At 39.9% G+C, this 14,842-nt stretch overlaps 5 protein-coding genes across 5 annotated transcripts; 3 read left to right on the forward strand and 2 right to left on the reverse strand.

Annotated features, from left to right (window-relative positions):
* The first annotated feature begins 285 nt into the window (after positions 1 to 285).
* LOC100369460 (histone H2B, gonadal-like) lies at positions 286 to 710 on the forward strand. The gene has a single exon (XM_006814740.2). It carries the CDS (start codon positions 308 to 310, stop codon positions 680 to 682), a length of 375 nt encoding a protein of 124 aa, XP_006814803.1. The 5' UTR covers positions 286 to 307; the 3' UTR covers positions 683 to 710.
* Positions 711 to 6,874: 6,164 nt separating this feature from the next.
* Positions 6,875 to 7,285, reverse strand: LOC100369759 (histone H3). The gene has a single exon (XM_002733369.4). The coding sequence runs from the start codon at positions 7,283 to 7,285 to the stop codon at positions 6,875 to 6,877; it is 411 nt and encodes a 136-aa protein (XP_002733415.1).
* A 2,049-nt stretch (positions 7,286 to 9,334) lies between these two features.
* On the forward strand, positions 9,335 to 9,646 carry LOC102804511 (histone H4). Its single transcript, XM_006814741.3, has one exon. The coding sequence runs from the start codon at positions 9,335 to 9,337 to the stop codon at positions 9,644 to 9,646; it is 312 nt and encodes a 103-aa protein (XP_006814804.1).
* A 1,210-nt stretch (positions 9,647 to 10,856) lies between these two features.
* LOC100369909 (histone H2B, gonadal-like) lies at positions 10,857 to 11,571 on the reverse strand. Its single transcript, XM_002733370.4, has one exon. The coding sequence runs from the start codon at positions 11,547 to 11,549 to the stop codon at positions 11,175 to 11,177; it is 375 nt and encodes a 124-aa protein (XP_002733416.1). The 5' UTR covers positions 11,550 to 11,571; the 3' UTR covers positions 10,857 to 11,174.
* A 345-nt stretch (positions 11,572 to 11,916) lies between these two features.
* On the forward strand, positions 11,917 to 12,294 carry LOC100370202 (histone H2A-like). Its single transcript, XM_006814742.1, has one exon. It carries the CDS (start codon positions 11,917 to 11,919, stop codon positions 12,292 to 12,294), a length of 378 nt encoding a protein of 125 aa, XP_006814805.1.
* The last annotated feature ends 2,548 nt before the right edge of the window (positions 12,295 to 14,842 follow it).

Raw genomic sequence — 14,842 nt, forward strand, 5'->3', positions numbered from 1 at the left:
TTTTGCTCGTCGAGAAAACTATAGGCATTTGGCGTTTTACTGTCAGTATTTATACCCCCCGCTCGGATTCTGGTCGTATAGTACCTCCACCAATCAAAATACGGCAAAGCACAACCTTGGTTATTTATTGTCAAAGGTCAATAGTAACTACACAATGTAATTTTAAGTATACTGAAATTATGTTTTCTCTTGCGTTCGTTATATTTCCCGCCTTGCTTGTCGAATCCTTCATTTGCATTTCATTCACTATATATAATGGGACCTTTGACGGTTACTGTTATTCTGAACATTATTTCTGACGTTCAACATGCCTCCCAAAGCAAGCGGTAAAGCAGCAAAGAAAGGCGGTAAGGCTAAGGCCGCCGCTCGTGGTGGGGACAAGAAGAAGAGAAGGAGGGGAAGGAAAGAATCCTACGGTATCTACATCTACAAAGTGTTGAAACAAGTTCACCCAGACACCGGTGTTTCTTCCAAAGCCATGTCCATCATGAACAGCTTCGTCAACGATATCTTCGAACGTATCGCATCAGAAGCTTCTCGTTTGGCTCACTACAACAAGCGTAGAACCATCACTAGCAGAGAGATCCAGACCGCCGTCCGTCTCCTGTTGCCCGGTGAGCTCGCCAAGCACGCAGTCAGTGAAGGAACCAAAGCCGTCACCAAGTACACCAGCTCCAAGTAAATTGTATGCCTAGCGTACACAAACCAAACGGTCCTTTTCAGGGCCACCACATCCTTCAAAAAGAGAACTACCGTAACAAAAGCACAATATATACCTCTCTCATACTCCTATGCTGCATACTAGTAATTGTAAACACCATGATCAATAAACAACCGCAAGAATAGGTGTGTCTCTAAAAGCTCAAGCACGTCTTGACTATATTGGATACATATAAATAAAACGCACTATTCTCTCAAATGTAGCTATAAAAACTACGACCGTAGAATACAGTGGCTAAGAAATAGAGGGCGCTATTACACTTTTCGTTTTGTCTTGGAAATGCAACTTTCCATACCAAATCAAAATGAACATTCATAGCTTGTCATTCTGTTTTCTTTTAGACTCCAATAATTCATGGCAACCAAATTATAACAAGGCACGTGACCCGCTTTCGTCGTTGATTTATAACTAGTTATATACATAACTTGACAAACATAGAAGTTCATCTGTATACTTTTCGATCTTTATCACTGTTAAAACCACTCCCATACGTTTACCCTACTACCTTACATATGTTTTATTTTTAATTTTCGACTCCAAAATCCTCCCTATTTTGACTTACGACCACTTAGAACGTGGTCATCTCTTGGCTTGCAGATCATTTCTTGGCGTGCGTGCTTGGAGAATGTGAAAGATTCCCCATTTTTCTGCATACTGCAAAGCGTTTCTTTGAATTGGGCGAAATTAAGCTGATAGCACTTTATCCAAAAAAAAAAAAAAGCTACAATATGCTATACAATATTTAACAGTAAGGACGAGACATACTTGGATTTATGTTACTTTTTACTTGCAATATAACTGAGGCTTATTGCTGTGATCTAAATGTAATTGAAAACGAATTCCATTTTTTACTTGTAAGTAATTTTTACCAAGAAATCAGAAACCGTTATGTACCATATTTTTATTTTACTCCGCCAACAGATATTAAATTTATTATTTTGCTTACAACCCCAAATGAATCACCTTTACAACGTGTTGCGCTTTTATGTATCAGCCGTTTAATTTTAGTAACTGGGGAAAAAAGAATACTCCTGTGATATGTACTAACCTTTTTTTTGAGCCGATGGTCTTTTTCTGGTAATAAACATCCGATATAAAAGAAACATTAATCTAAAAATCTCATCATGAGTGAACGAACCCCGTTTAAATAGAAAGGAGACTCGTCATACACGTTTTCACGAACGTGTGATTATCGGCCATCATACGTTTTCGAAATTTTTCACTATTTAATTCATGACCCTGCACAACACGACAAACATTACAAATATGGAAATCATTTTACATTACCCTGACAAGAATGTGACCGTTTTTCATTCGAATCTACTACTTTTTATTCACTATATTAATGCATTGTACAATTTTAAGACTCCAAACAACTCAATCCTATAAACATGTCTACTGGTTGCAGATTTGTATCATGAATGTACAAACTTCGAAATGTATACATGACGAGAATGCCCCCACTCGTAGCTGATATTCTTATCGGGGTGGTTTTATTCGCATTTATTACACTTGATGGGATATTTTAGCGCGAAACAGACAACGTTATGTAAAATATCGAGAAATGGCTGAGCGTGGGAAAAATTAAGTACAATGTCCCCAAACCAAATCACAACTACCAAACGCATGGCATTGTTTTATTTAAAAAAAAAACAACAACATCAAAGACTATTGTATACGTTTCCAACTGAATCTTCTTGAATGGCGATAATTCGAATGTTTTTCAACGGTTTGAAGGCGTGGTTCTTAACTTATTGCGTAACTAAGAACACGATGTGAGTCTGGGTATCGTTGGTCTTGAGATGAAGAATGGTTTATCGTAATATAAAAATGTTGTTTTGGTCGCAAACATAGTTGCAGTCGTCGTTCGATGAAATACAGAAAAGTGTAATGCGCATGCGTCCTGGATTTCGCTATACGTACATGTTATTAAACTCGCGTTTTGCACATAAAGAATACTGCTACGTAAAACCGTAATGTTTTTTACTCAAGTTCAATGTTAGTTCATTACGCTTTTCTAAATGAGTTCATTCCCAAAACATCGATAATGTTCTTATTTAATTGACACCCGGTTTGTAATATATATTGCCCCCCCCCCCCCACGGAAAGTATTTTTTGGAGAAGAATCATATTAGCGGGAAACGAACAATGCTATACACGCTGAAAATTAGACGTGTCTATTGTTCTTTTATCTTGGTTGCACTCTGCTATCTGCACTGCATTGTTTAAGTATTAAAACCCCTAATTATGGCGGGTTCAGTTCAAAATGAATTGACACTACTAAATATTTCAACATCTAAGCACGGTTACTAAAAACCGTGATCTAAGCGAGTCTCAATTTTGCGTCATTTTGCATTCGGGACTTTTGTTGCGCGGGAAAACAGCAATGAATGCTTAAAGTCAATAAACGATGAAAAGCGCGGGATCATTACCAAGTTTACAATTGATGTTCTGTTCTATTGTATTATAGAGACGCCACCAACGGAATGCCATTGTCTATGCACATACTCATGACATCAGACAAATGATCTCAAATCACGAATCAATGAGTGAATTACAAGTTTATCTGACCTTTGAGGAAGTCTATAAACGATGAAAAGCGCGGGATCATTACCAAGTCGGACAGGAGACTCGCGTTTCGGATTTTGTTCATTTTTTCGTCCGACGTAAGTTCTCAGACATGTCTAGACTACTTATTTGAAGTCTGACAAAGCACGGTTAGTAACCGTGGACAAAGGCCAGACAAAATTGTATACACACCAAATTTGGGGTCAAAATCACCAAATGTCAACATGTTCTCCCATTAGAAGATACTGAGACGAGTCATTTCGTTTTGCGAAACTATAATACGATAGCATCGCATCAAGTGGTAGTTGAATTATTCGTTTTCAGTCCTAACTATCTACGAATAATTATTAATTTATACTCTACAACTGAGAATAAAATACAAGATCTTATGAAAACATCCCGAGTGGCCGCAAAAAGCTTATACACTCTTGAGGGCGCTATCACATCTGGAGCAAGTCGCTGGATCGGTAAATGAAAAAGCTTGTACGCAGCTTGTCTATATAACCCACTTCTGCTTCAATTAGTAAAGTGGCATCAATCATGCATACAAAGACAGACGCACAACTTGCGAATTTGGATATTACTAGTATTCCACGTTATTGCCATGACAACAACATAGTCTTCTTTCAATATAATATGGTACATTTACTCGCCGTATTGACCAATGGTATAGCTAAGTTATTAGCCCGAATATCCGGCTTTCCACTCAAAATGAATTACAATTCGATCTTAAGTTAATACATTTTAAAAATTTCATGTATTATTTCATGGCGTTTTTCTGGGTCGTTCGACATAAATATTTCAAATCAAATAAACTAGCGTGAAAAAAAAGATACAATGCTTTGACAACGTTCTCTTTTCATTAACACGTACTATGTATCCGTCTCAGCGGAAAACAGACAATGATATGCGCGTCGTGGGAAACATTAAACGTGTGAAGAAATATTCTTTCAAATTATTTGTTACAATACCAATTGTTTGACGTTGTTTTATTAAAAAGTTGTGAACGTGGTAGCGTGTAGTTCTAAACAAACTGACACTTCTGTGGTGGATGCCACTAACTGAATATCTTCGGAATTCATTTGTTTCTTGAATGACTACGACTTGAATAGAAAACAAATAGCAATTACTAGGGCTATTTAGTAAGTTGAGGACGTACTTCACACCTCGTTGCATATCATTAAAACGTGTCTCGACCCGATGCTATAATTGCTGAATAATGAACGAAATCCAAGTGCATACACCCAATATAACTAGCCGTTTGAACCAGTTTTATCTAGTATTACTTGGAAATCATTCATCTCGCTAAATGTGTAAATCAGCCATGACAACGAACGAAAGTTCATCGGGAGTAAGTTACGTAGACATCCTTGTTGGTATGCGGGACACATTACGCTACACATGGAACTATAAACCCCAGGAAGAACAACGTAACTAAGAGGATTAAAAAAACCTTTGTCTTAGTTTATCTTACAGTGCTTTCGCTTTTGTTTCCACAGCATTAGTCATACTCCATGTTAGTTGCCGCCGATACGCCCGTATCAACCGCTTTGCTGGAAACGGAAAACTTGAAAAAATATTTCATATCTGCGCAGTAAAATATTTCGTTCACTACGCATGCGCAAACAAGTCGGTCTGCAGGGTGACCTTCAGTGTACCGGAAATCATGCAACGGGTCGGAGTTTTAGCGAGTTTTCATAATTTTCAATGTCGTTTTTACATTACTTCTTGTTTTTTTCAACCCTCAAAAAAATAAGGTTGCGAAAGTTTGCGAAACATGGGGTTTGGTATGCTGTTTGTTGTCGAGATATCCCGACTTATTCCGTGTTTCCCTTCGATCGCCAGAAGTGGCAATGTGTTTTTTTTCCCCGTTGAATGTCGCTCATTTATCAGTGTTTTTGTCTTGGCGCCGTTGTTTTTTTATGCTATAACCGAAACAACTTGATCACGTGATCTCTCGAAGTCGCCCGATTGACTCCGAAAATGACCGATAGTCGGAGATAAACGTTCATTTGCGTAAATCGGCTTACTTTTAATGCGACGAAATAAACAGTCAAAGTAAACATTCGATATCGCGGCAACTATCATAGTTCAAAGGAAACGAAGTGGTTGTTCTTCCTGGGGTTTATAGTTCCATGCGCTACAGTACTCAATACCAGCATTTTAACAAAATAATATTGGTCGAAAATAGCTAAATTAAAATCCAGTGAATAATTTATGCGTGTACTTTAACAGGTACAAACGGGTTTTCACAATTAAGATTGTTGTTGGGAATCACAGCAACATTAAAATAATTTAAATCGTATGAAGCACATGCAGCAACAGCGAACACGCCGTTATTTTGTCTTCGAGCGCGAAGACGGGTTCTCCAGTCACTGCGCACGCGCCCATGATGGCCCATGGAGCTATCTTTTTTTAGCTCCATCGATGGCCCACACGTACGTCGCGTAAGACAGTACAATTAGTGATAACTAGATTGTTCACTTGTACAAAATAACCCCTTTTAATCAACATAGTCAACTTGACTGTGTATGTTAACATATAACTTACCAGATGTTATTATTCTTTATGGACTGGATACGGCATTGCGGCCCGAGGTCGTGCAACGGGACTGCCTGAGCTTGCGTAAGCCGTACGACCGAGGGCAGCCAAAGCTGTATCCAGCCCATGAAGGTTTTATCATACACCTTATTTTACCACATCAAACACACGTAATTTCGAATGACGCGTTTTGATTTGATTGATGAAAGCTGGGCGCGCTGGACCGGGCGTGATACGGGAAATTATTGTCCTGCTGTGAGGGCGCATTTCCAATAGCGTTATGAGTCCGGGCAATACGAGGTGTATGATAAACTATTTTCATGTACATGTATTGTAAAATACTAATACTTTATTTTAGTATAGAATTTTAGCTGGCATTAATTTTCGCTGAAAAAAACAAACAAAACATTTTGGCTATGTGTGTTTAATTGAACGTTACAATAACATTTCGTTGGAGGAGCACCGAGTAAAACTACTAGCGAGTTTACGGTTTCGATCTGTCACGGAAAACCATGGTTATTGAAATGGCCATTGTGTCTATGTTTGAACGATTTCTAGTCACCTCGACCCCTATCCCGTTCGACCTCAACTTCATGCACAGACAAAGCATTTCACATTGTGCTGTACCCTACTTGTTTTTTGATGGAGAGTGAGTGTTTGGGGTTCAGGAGTAAATGACTAGTTTGTGACATTTAAAAAACATAAATGTAATACCGTAGTATATCGTGGAGCGAGATATTCGAGTTTATGTCTACAAGATGGCGACAACATGGAGAATGGTGTAATTCTATTAATAGTACGGTAGTTTTTATTTCTGAACTGATAGTATTACTCACCAAGAATGGTGAATTTGGTACTATGTTGTCATAATTGTGGACTTTACATCACCGTAAGATGGATGTAATGATTTACAATATGTATGTATGTGGTATGACTTATAGTACGGTAGTTCTCTTTTTGGAGGATGTGGTGGCCCTGAAAAGGGCCGTTTGGTCTGTGTTTGCTAGGCCATGGAACTATAAACCCCATGGCTAGGCCTACGATTTAAGCACGCTCGCCACGGATACGACGGGCGAGTTGGATGTCCTTGGGCATGATGGTGACACGCTTGGCGTGGATAGCGCACAAGTTGGTGTCCTCGAAGAGACCGACAAGGTAGGCTTCGCTGGCTTCTTGCAGGGCCATAACGGCAGAGCTCTGGAAACGAAGATCGGTTTTGAAATCCTGAGCGATTTCACGGACCAAACGCTGGAATGGTAGTTTACGGATCAGAAGTTCGGTGCTCTTCTGGTAACGACGGATCTCACGAAGAGCTACGGTACCTGGCCTGTAACGATGAGGTTTCTTCACTCCTCCGGTGGCTGGTGCGCTCTTACGGGCGGCTTTGGTTGCCAACTGTTTACGTGGTGCTTTACCACCAGTAGATTTACGTGCGGTTTGCTTGGTACGTGCCATGCTGTATTCTTCTTCTCGCTCAAGAATGAAGTAATATACAATGTAGATTCAAATACCGGCGCTCATTATTTATACCGCAAAATACTCATTAGTATTGTTCAGGCATTGCGATTGGTCAGTTAAGGTTCTCTCTGATTGGTCGAAATTAACGCCTTGTGATTGGTTAAAAATCGTATCAGTCGAATCCGAAACTGTACCGAAGCTCTATTGAGAAGTTTCCGAACACATGTCACATACTAGTAGTAATAAGTTTGCTGCATTACAAGTCATATACCTAAAGAAATATCTATGCGTACATTGTTAATACATCAAAAGATCAAAAGTATTAAATGACTATTTCTCCGATATGCGAAAAAAAAGCTTTTTGGACCATATTTATTCCGTGTATGCATGGCGCTTTAGTTGCAGCATGGAACTATAAACCATGGTTGCAGTGGAGCTAGAATAAATAGACCCATCGACCGATTTGTCAATGTCCCTAGAAAAAGCGTTGCACTGAAATGTTTTTTTTTTATTATTATTTTAATAAACACAATTACTAATATTTCGCCGCAAATTTAGAGTTTCTGTAGATTTCAGTCTTAGCATGGAACTATTATAGTTCCATGGTCTTAGTCACTGAAGTGGTTGAAATGTTCACAACCGTCATTTTTAATCAGCTTATTGTAAAACTAAACAGAACTGGGGACGCGGGAAACTAACAATGGGGTGTGAAAGTCAACAAACTCTAGGCAGCGCGGGTTCATTACCAAGATTTGATTGGAGGAAACTGTCACCAAACTACCAATTACTTGCGAGATATTGTAAACATAAACAGGACTGGGGACGCGCGAAAACAACAATAGGGTGTGAAAGTCAACAAACCCTAGGAAGCGCGGGTTCATTACCAAGATTGTGTTATTGGAGGAAACTGTCAACAAACTTGCGAGATTCATTGAAACGTAAATTTTAAAAGGCCTGTTGTTTCAAGACCTGTTGTCGTGGTTTCATCACGTTCGCAACCAATGTAGTTTTTCACTATGTAGTAATCGCATAACCAAAAATATATTTTATAGACAAATTAAAATCCCATTCTAAAATATTTATTACTTCTTTCAAAATTGTAGTGCACGTTTATTTTATATCGCCGGAGGACCGGCACGCAATCCTGGGACGCGGCCGAAGAAGGCCAGACAAGAAGTCGAATGCATGTAGTTTTCCACTATGCAGCAATATCGCATACCCAAAAATACACCTATCAGTGTTTTCACCGTGACGGGGGATTTATAAAGCTGAAACCTATGAGTTATTAGACTAGATGCCGTCTATTTATCGCAAGACTTTGAAAACACACCGCTCTCGATGCTTCAGGAAAACAGGGGCTTGTAAACTGACGGCGAATCCCCTAGTTCGAGCACGAGGGGAGGGTGGTCGCAGTCTGTTGACAAGCCCCTGTATTCCAGGGGATGTCTAAGCGCCCCCCGTCGGCTCGGGTTTGAGGTATGAATTTTTTCCATTGATCAAACCATGGAAATCATTGTTTGTTTTCAGCTGCTACTAATACTGCTGCAAAACAAAATAAAACAATATCCAAATGTTATGTATAAAGTAATAGTGAAACACAACGAAGTATAAAATTGCGCTATTAAAATATATACCCTGTTGCCGCAGATCAGGAATATAGCATTTCACGAAAACACATAGCCCTGAGTACAGTCCTGTAGGTTGGCCTCCTTCCGCTGATCATTCGGCCCCGAATGATCAGCGGAAGGAGGCCAACCTACAGGACTGTACTCAGGGCTAGAAAACACAGAGCTTGGGGGCAACAGGATTCTGGCTCTACTTGAAAGTGTGTTGACCCCACTTCCAGATTCCTTATTGGACAATACTGCAGCTAATTACATCAAATCAACTGCTAAATTCATTTGAATGCAAATTTTAGAGGCGGGGCGAATCCACTTGCAATTTCAAGGCCAGTTGTAGTGATCTCTCTCACGTTCGCAGTTATTGTATAAGTAGTTCAGACGTTCGGCTCACAAGCAGTTGATTTTACATCTGTAAGTTGTTACTATGTCTGGTCGCGGTAAAGGAGGGAAAGGTCTGGGAAAAGGAGGCGCCAAGCGTCATCGTAAAGTTCTTCGTGATAATATCCAAGGTATCACCAAGCCAGCTATCCGTCGTCTTGCACGTCGTGGTGGTGTGAAGCGTATCTCTGGTCTCATCTACGAAGAAACCCGTGGTGTATTGAAGGTTTTCTTGGAGAATGTCATCCGTGATGCCGTCACCTACACCGAGCACGCCAAGAGAAAGACCGTCACCGCCATGGATGTCGTCTATGCCTTGAAACGCCAGGGCCGTACTCTATACGGTTTCGGTGGCTAGACTTACCAAATACAAAACGCAAACAAACCAAACCAAACGGTCCTTTTCAGGGCCACCACATCCTCCAGAAAGAGAACTACCGTAAATGTGTGTTGTGTAGCCTCCAGCTACAGTATTGAAAGGTAGTATTCCTGCCTTCCATTGACTGTTTGTGTGACTGGCTAGTTGCACGTGCTTGAACCACTACCCATAGTATCAAATAATTAAGCGTACTATAGTCATCGCGCCTTTTCCTGGTCAGTGCGATTACATTGTACGTTGAAATTTCCTTGCATACACTTCATTACACGAAGAACACCCCCCCCCCAGGTATTGTATTTAAAACAAGTATCGCCACCCGACTGTAAGGCCGTCGCTACAGTTTTCAATAAAGGGGGTCAGTTTCGCTCAGCCAAGGAACTTTTGAATGTATATATATTCCAGCATTCTTTATTGCCTCCATGAGCCCAGCAAGTCGTTATAATTTAGTTCTTCAGTGTAATCCTGTATAACCCCCCCCCCCCCTCATCTGTAATGAGGTCCTGATTTTGTAGTAATGGTCTTTATTAAAGTCGTATCCTTAAAAATGGACATTATACATAGGTCAAAGTACAATCAAGCATGATTGTCGTACGCCACGGCCTCGCACTCTTGACTCAAAGCGAAAATATACTCTGGCGGAGAGAATCACTCCACGTCAAAAACAATAGGAATAACAAAAAAAACTTGCCAGAAAATGGGTTAGAAATGCATGTTTATAAAGTAAATGCAAGGATGACATTGTACTTCAGACAACTAATAGCTGTTAGTAAATAATCTACAGTACACTTGTGTATAAAAGGACGAATCTATTTGTTTTTAACACTTATTTTTAAATTTATATCCTACAAGACTGAACATATCGCAAACAGATGAAGGCGACGTGAAACAGAAATTACAGATGACGTTAAATTCCATTTCATTTATTATCGCGGAAAATTAAACAAGTTAGGCCTGAGGGTATGTCGACAGTAGTTATGGGTTTTTCTTACGTAATAGGTTTTGAGACTACTTGCGAAATTTACATGAATTAATAGCGATACCAGGTTTTCTAGAGTCGCACATTACAATTTGCTGTAATGAGATTGCACCCTTAGTGATAGTATGTAGCTCTCAAAATTACCAAGATGTATGGCCTTCAAGCAAAAAACAACAATCGTTTCCGCATGTTTTTTTTTTTCAAACTGCAACAAAAGAATGAGTTTCTTTGAAACAACAAAAATACAAACTTTTGTTTTCTGTTTGGCGATATTCTATCGATTTCGCCAACACTGTGCGATTGCACTGCAAAGTATTCCGGGGTTCGGGTGAGCGAGGCTGTATGCAGCAAATAGATATTTACAATAACCTAATTAAAATGCGTACTCAACCACGGTTACTAATATTTTGTTAAAACTGTTGCACAGCATAGGGGGTGTGGATTTAGGGTTGCCGTAACGGTAGTTCTCTTTTTGGAGGATGTGGTGGCCCTGAAAAGGGCCGTTTGGTTTGAGTACGCTAGGCATACAATTTACTTGGAGCTGGTGTACTTGGTGACGGCTTTGGTGCCTTCACTGACGGCGTGCTTGGCGAGCTCACCAGGCAACAAGAGACGGACGGCGGTCTGGATCTCTCTGCTGGTGATGGTTCTACGCTTGTTGTAGTGAGCTAAACGGGAAGCTTCCGAAGCGATACGCTCGAAGATATCGTTGACGAAGCTGTTCATGATTGACATGGCTTTGGAAGAGACACCGGTGTCTGGGTGAACTTGTTTCAACACTTTGTAGATGTAGATACCGTAGGATTCTTTCCTTCCCCTTCTTCTCTTCTTCTTGTCACCACCACGAGCGGCGGCCTTAGCCTTACCGCCTTTCTTTGCTGCTTTACCGCTTGCTTTGGGAGGCATGTTGAACGTCAGAAATAATGTTCAGAATAACTGTAACCGTCAAAGGTCCCATTATATATAGTGAATGAAATGCAAATGAAGGATTCGACAAGCAAGGCGAGAAACATAACGAACGCAAGAGAAAACACGATTTAAGTACGTTGTACACTTAAATTACATTGTGCATCGACTATTGACCCTTGACAATATACAACCATAGACAGTATAGTCTACTACTATACTGTCTATGATACAACCAAGGTCGTGCTTTGCCGTATTTTGATTGGTGGAGGTACTATACGACCAGAATCCGAGCGGGAGGTATAAATACTGGTAGTAAACCGCCAATAGCTATAGTTTTCCGATAGAACTCAACTGCTAATTCAATATGTCTGGTCGTGGTAAAGGAGGCAAAGCAAAGGGCAAGTCCAAGACTCGTTCCAGCCGTGCTGGTCTGCAGTTCCCAGTTGGTCGTGTACATCGTTTCCTGAGAAAGGGCAACTATGCCGAGCGCGTCGGCGCCGGTGCTCCAGTCTATTTGGCTGCCGTACTCGAGTACTTAGCCGCTGAAATCCTTGAGTTGGCCGGTAACGCCGCCCGTGACAACAAGAAGTCAAGGATCATTCCCCGTCACTTGCAGTTGGCAGTCCGTAACGACGAGGAATTGAACAAACTGATGTCTGGTGTAACCATCGCTCAAGGTGGTGTACTGCCTAACATCCAGGCTGTACTTCTGCCCAAGAAATCCCATGCCAAATCCAAGTAAATCGTATGTCTAGCCAGGGAGTCTAGCATACACAAACCAAACGGCCCTTTTCAGGGCCACCACATCCTCCAAAAAGAGAACTACCGTAAATAATGGGATGTTTGATTTCTTTGTGTTATCCTACAACTTTCGTTCAGAAAAAGCGAGAATTTTTCTGACAAATTAGCTTGCTTTCCAATTTTCAAATACCTCATCGCCGTCTTTGTGTAATATCATGATCACACACGATCGTTGCTTTATTTCAAACCGCGTAGAGCACACATGGGGTAAATTCAAACAGTTTGGCACAACAGTCGCCAAAAAAAGAAAAAAAAAATTGCGCGACATAGTTATTTAATCAGGAAGCTTCTGTCGAAACATTAGCATAGATACTGCCAAATGAGTGAAACTATAGCGGTTTGGTGGTTGCGTGAAAGGGATACGTTTCGGCATAGAAAGTAACACTTTTACTGAACTAAAGATGACGTCACAATTTATTCACTCACTTAACGTCCATCGGAATGGATGTCACTCATTGTTTATTTATTTGAAATTTGGATATTTGCATGTAATCTTCTATCGAATTTGTGTTACAGAGAAGATGTACACTTTCATGAGCTTGCAACAGTGTATGGCGCCCAGTTTCAAAAATGACATTTTTTGACCAAACAAACTTATTTGTCAACCCCTCGCTCATTTTAGTCAGTTGTACATGTTACAAAATGGACTAAACATAATAACGGTCGTCATACTCTCGTCATTTTCAGTTGAAAAAGTGATTCGCTCAAGGAAGGCACTTTTGATTAACGAAGTTCATCAAACCGTTATAATCAAGTTTTCCGTCCGTGTATCCCTGACGTACCCCTCCTACCTCGGTATAAAAACTGAATTTGATACACAATGCACCAGCAATGTAAAGAAAACTTTTAGTTTAACTCTAAACTATAGCAAAACTGCAGCGCGTCCAATGCTAAGAAACTTTACTTTGAGCCTTCCCGCCAACGACGAGCTCATTAATGGAGTTACTCAACACTCAGGAGTTGTTTTGTAAATTGCGCTATGTCAGGTGGACTCAGCTGGTTATAACAATTTAAAATAACACTTTGAATGCATATACAATATATAACCTGTTAATGTATGGTAACCAACGCGTTTCGTTTTGAAAACAGCGTTTTACCCGTATCTAGAAAGATAGTGGAATGACCACAACTGTGGGCGTGCCAGTAGAACGGTGCCATCAAGTCTAGATTGGAAAAGACCAAAGTGTTTTGCAAAGTTCCAAGATATATTGCTAACTGTCTGAATAATTCTCAGAACGGCTGTAAAGCGCGGCGGTGGTCGTCGCGCAGCCCGTGTTTGAATTTCATGTAAATAAACAATGTATTTTACACGCGTTGTATACGTCGCTACGAGTCTCGTATCGAACAGGACGAGGCGTGACGACTGCCGCCCTTTAACAATCACAGATTCAAAAACAAAATTGAGGGTTTCTCTGGTTTATGCAGGCGCTTTGACATTGACTTGATGACACGTTTTTACCACACATGTAATATATTTCCTGAAAACACTTTGGGTACAATTTCGGTGGAAATTCATTATTTTCAAACAAATATTCACCAGAATGTCCTAATACACGTAATCATGGAAGGTACAAGTCCTAGTACCGTGCCTTCTATGATGTAGTACGAGTACCCATCTAATGACAACATTTTTTTTCACCTTACGTGATCAAACAAAACCACGAGATAAAATAGGACCAAATCAATATGATCATATTTTTTGGTAGCAGACTTCCACAATATCTCACTGACAGATTTTAGCTCAAATTACATTTTTTAAAATTAATAATGCGTTTATCAAAATTGTACAGTATCCAGGTCAACCAATTTCTGTATCAAAACTGCAAACTATTCAAATAAATAATTTAAATAAGATAAAGTTTTACTGAAGCTATTTGTATCTGATTGTCACTCAATTTAATTCGCATTGTCACTTCAGGATATTGATTGATACATCGATAAGATCTACCTACCAAACTATAGAGGGCAGCACATATATGTAAAGTAACAAATCATACAGGAGATCTCATACTGCGAAACAGACAAGTTATTTAGTGTAAATAACATCAAAATATTCAATAAACTGGTCCTACCTTATGTGGCCTAATTCAGTGGTATGCAAACCACCGGTTTTTGATACATACGAAAATCAGAAGCAAAACTTTTTTTGGGGTCTAATCTCACAATATGACCAACTAGAAAGAATACCTATACTAGTATATCATCTGAACAGGGTGGCAAATACAATACTATGCCGTACCTATGTTTTGTCTAAGTGATTGCCTGGTGGCCAATTTCACTATTGTACATTTTAGCTTCTCTGTCATCCACTGTCATCTATTTGTGTGCTTGGTTGCTGAATCCATTACATAGATGTCTATGGGGTGGAACAATTACGTTCTGGTACTGGCCCTTATTCTTGCTCAAAATTGAATTATAGAATTGAAACAGTTCAGTAATGTTATGCAAGCATATATTAAATTATATATTAAATTTAATCATCCACCCCC

Source organism: Saccoglossus kowalevskii, chromosome 8, assembly GCF_978046115.1.
Source record: "Saccoglossus kowalevskii chromosome 8, keSacKowa6.1, whole genome shotgun sequence".
NCBI classification, from domain to species: Eukaryota; Metazoa; Hemichordata; class Enteropneusta; family Harrimaniidae; genus Saccoglossus; species Saccoglossus kowalevskii.

Bases quoted from the DNA above. Each gene is read 5' to 3' on its own strand.
- LOC100369460 (XM_006814740.2), top strand. From the start codon at position 308: ATGCCTCCCAAAGCAAGCGGTAAAGCAGCAAAGAAAGGCGGTAAGGCT.
- LOC100369759 (XM_002733369.4), bottom strand. From the start codon at position 7,285: ATGGCACGTACCAAGCAAACCGCACGTAAATCTACTGGTGGTAAAGCA.
- LOC102804511 (XM_006814741.3), top strand. From the start codon at position 9,335: ATGTCTGGTCGCGGTAAAGGAGGGAAAGGTCTGGGAAAAGGAGGCGCC.
- LOC100369909 (XM_002733370.4), bottom strand. From the start codon at position 11,549: ATGCCTCCCAAAGCAAGCGGTAAAGCAGCAAAGAAAGGCGGTAAGGCT.
- LOC100370202 (XM_006814742.1), top strand. From the start codon at position 11,917: ATGTCTGGTCGTGGTAAAGGAGGCAAAGCAAAGGGCAAGTCCAAGACT.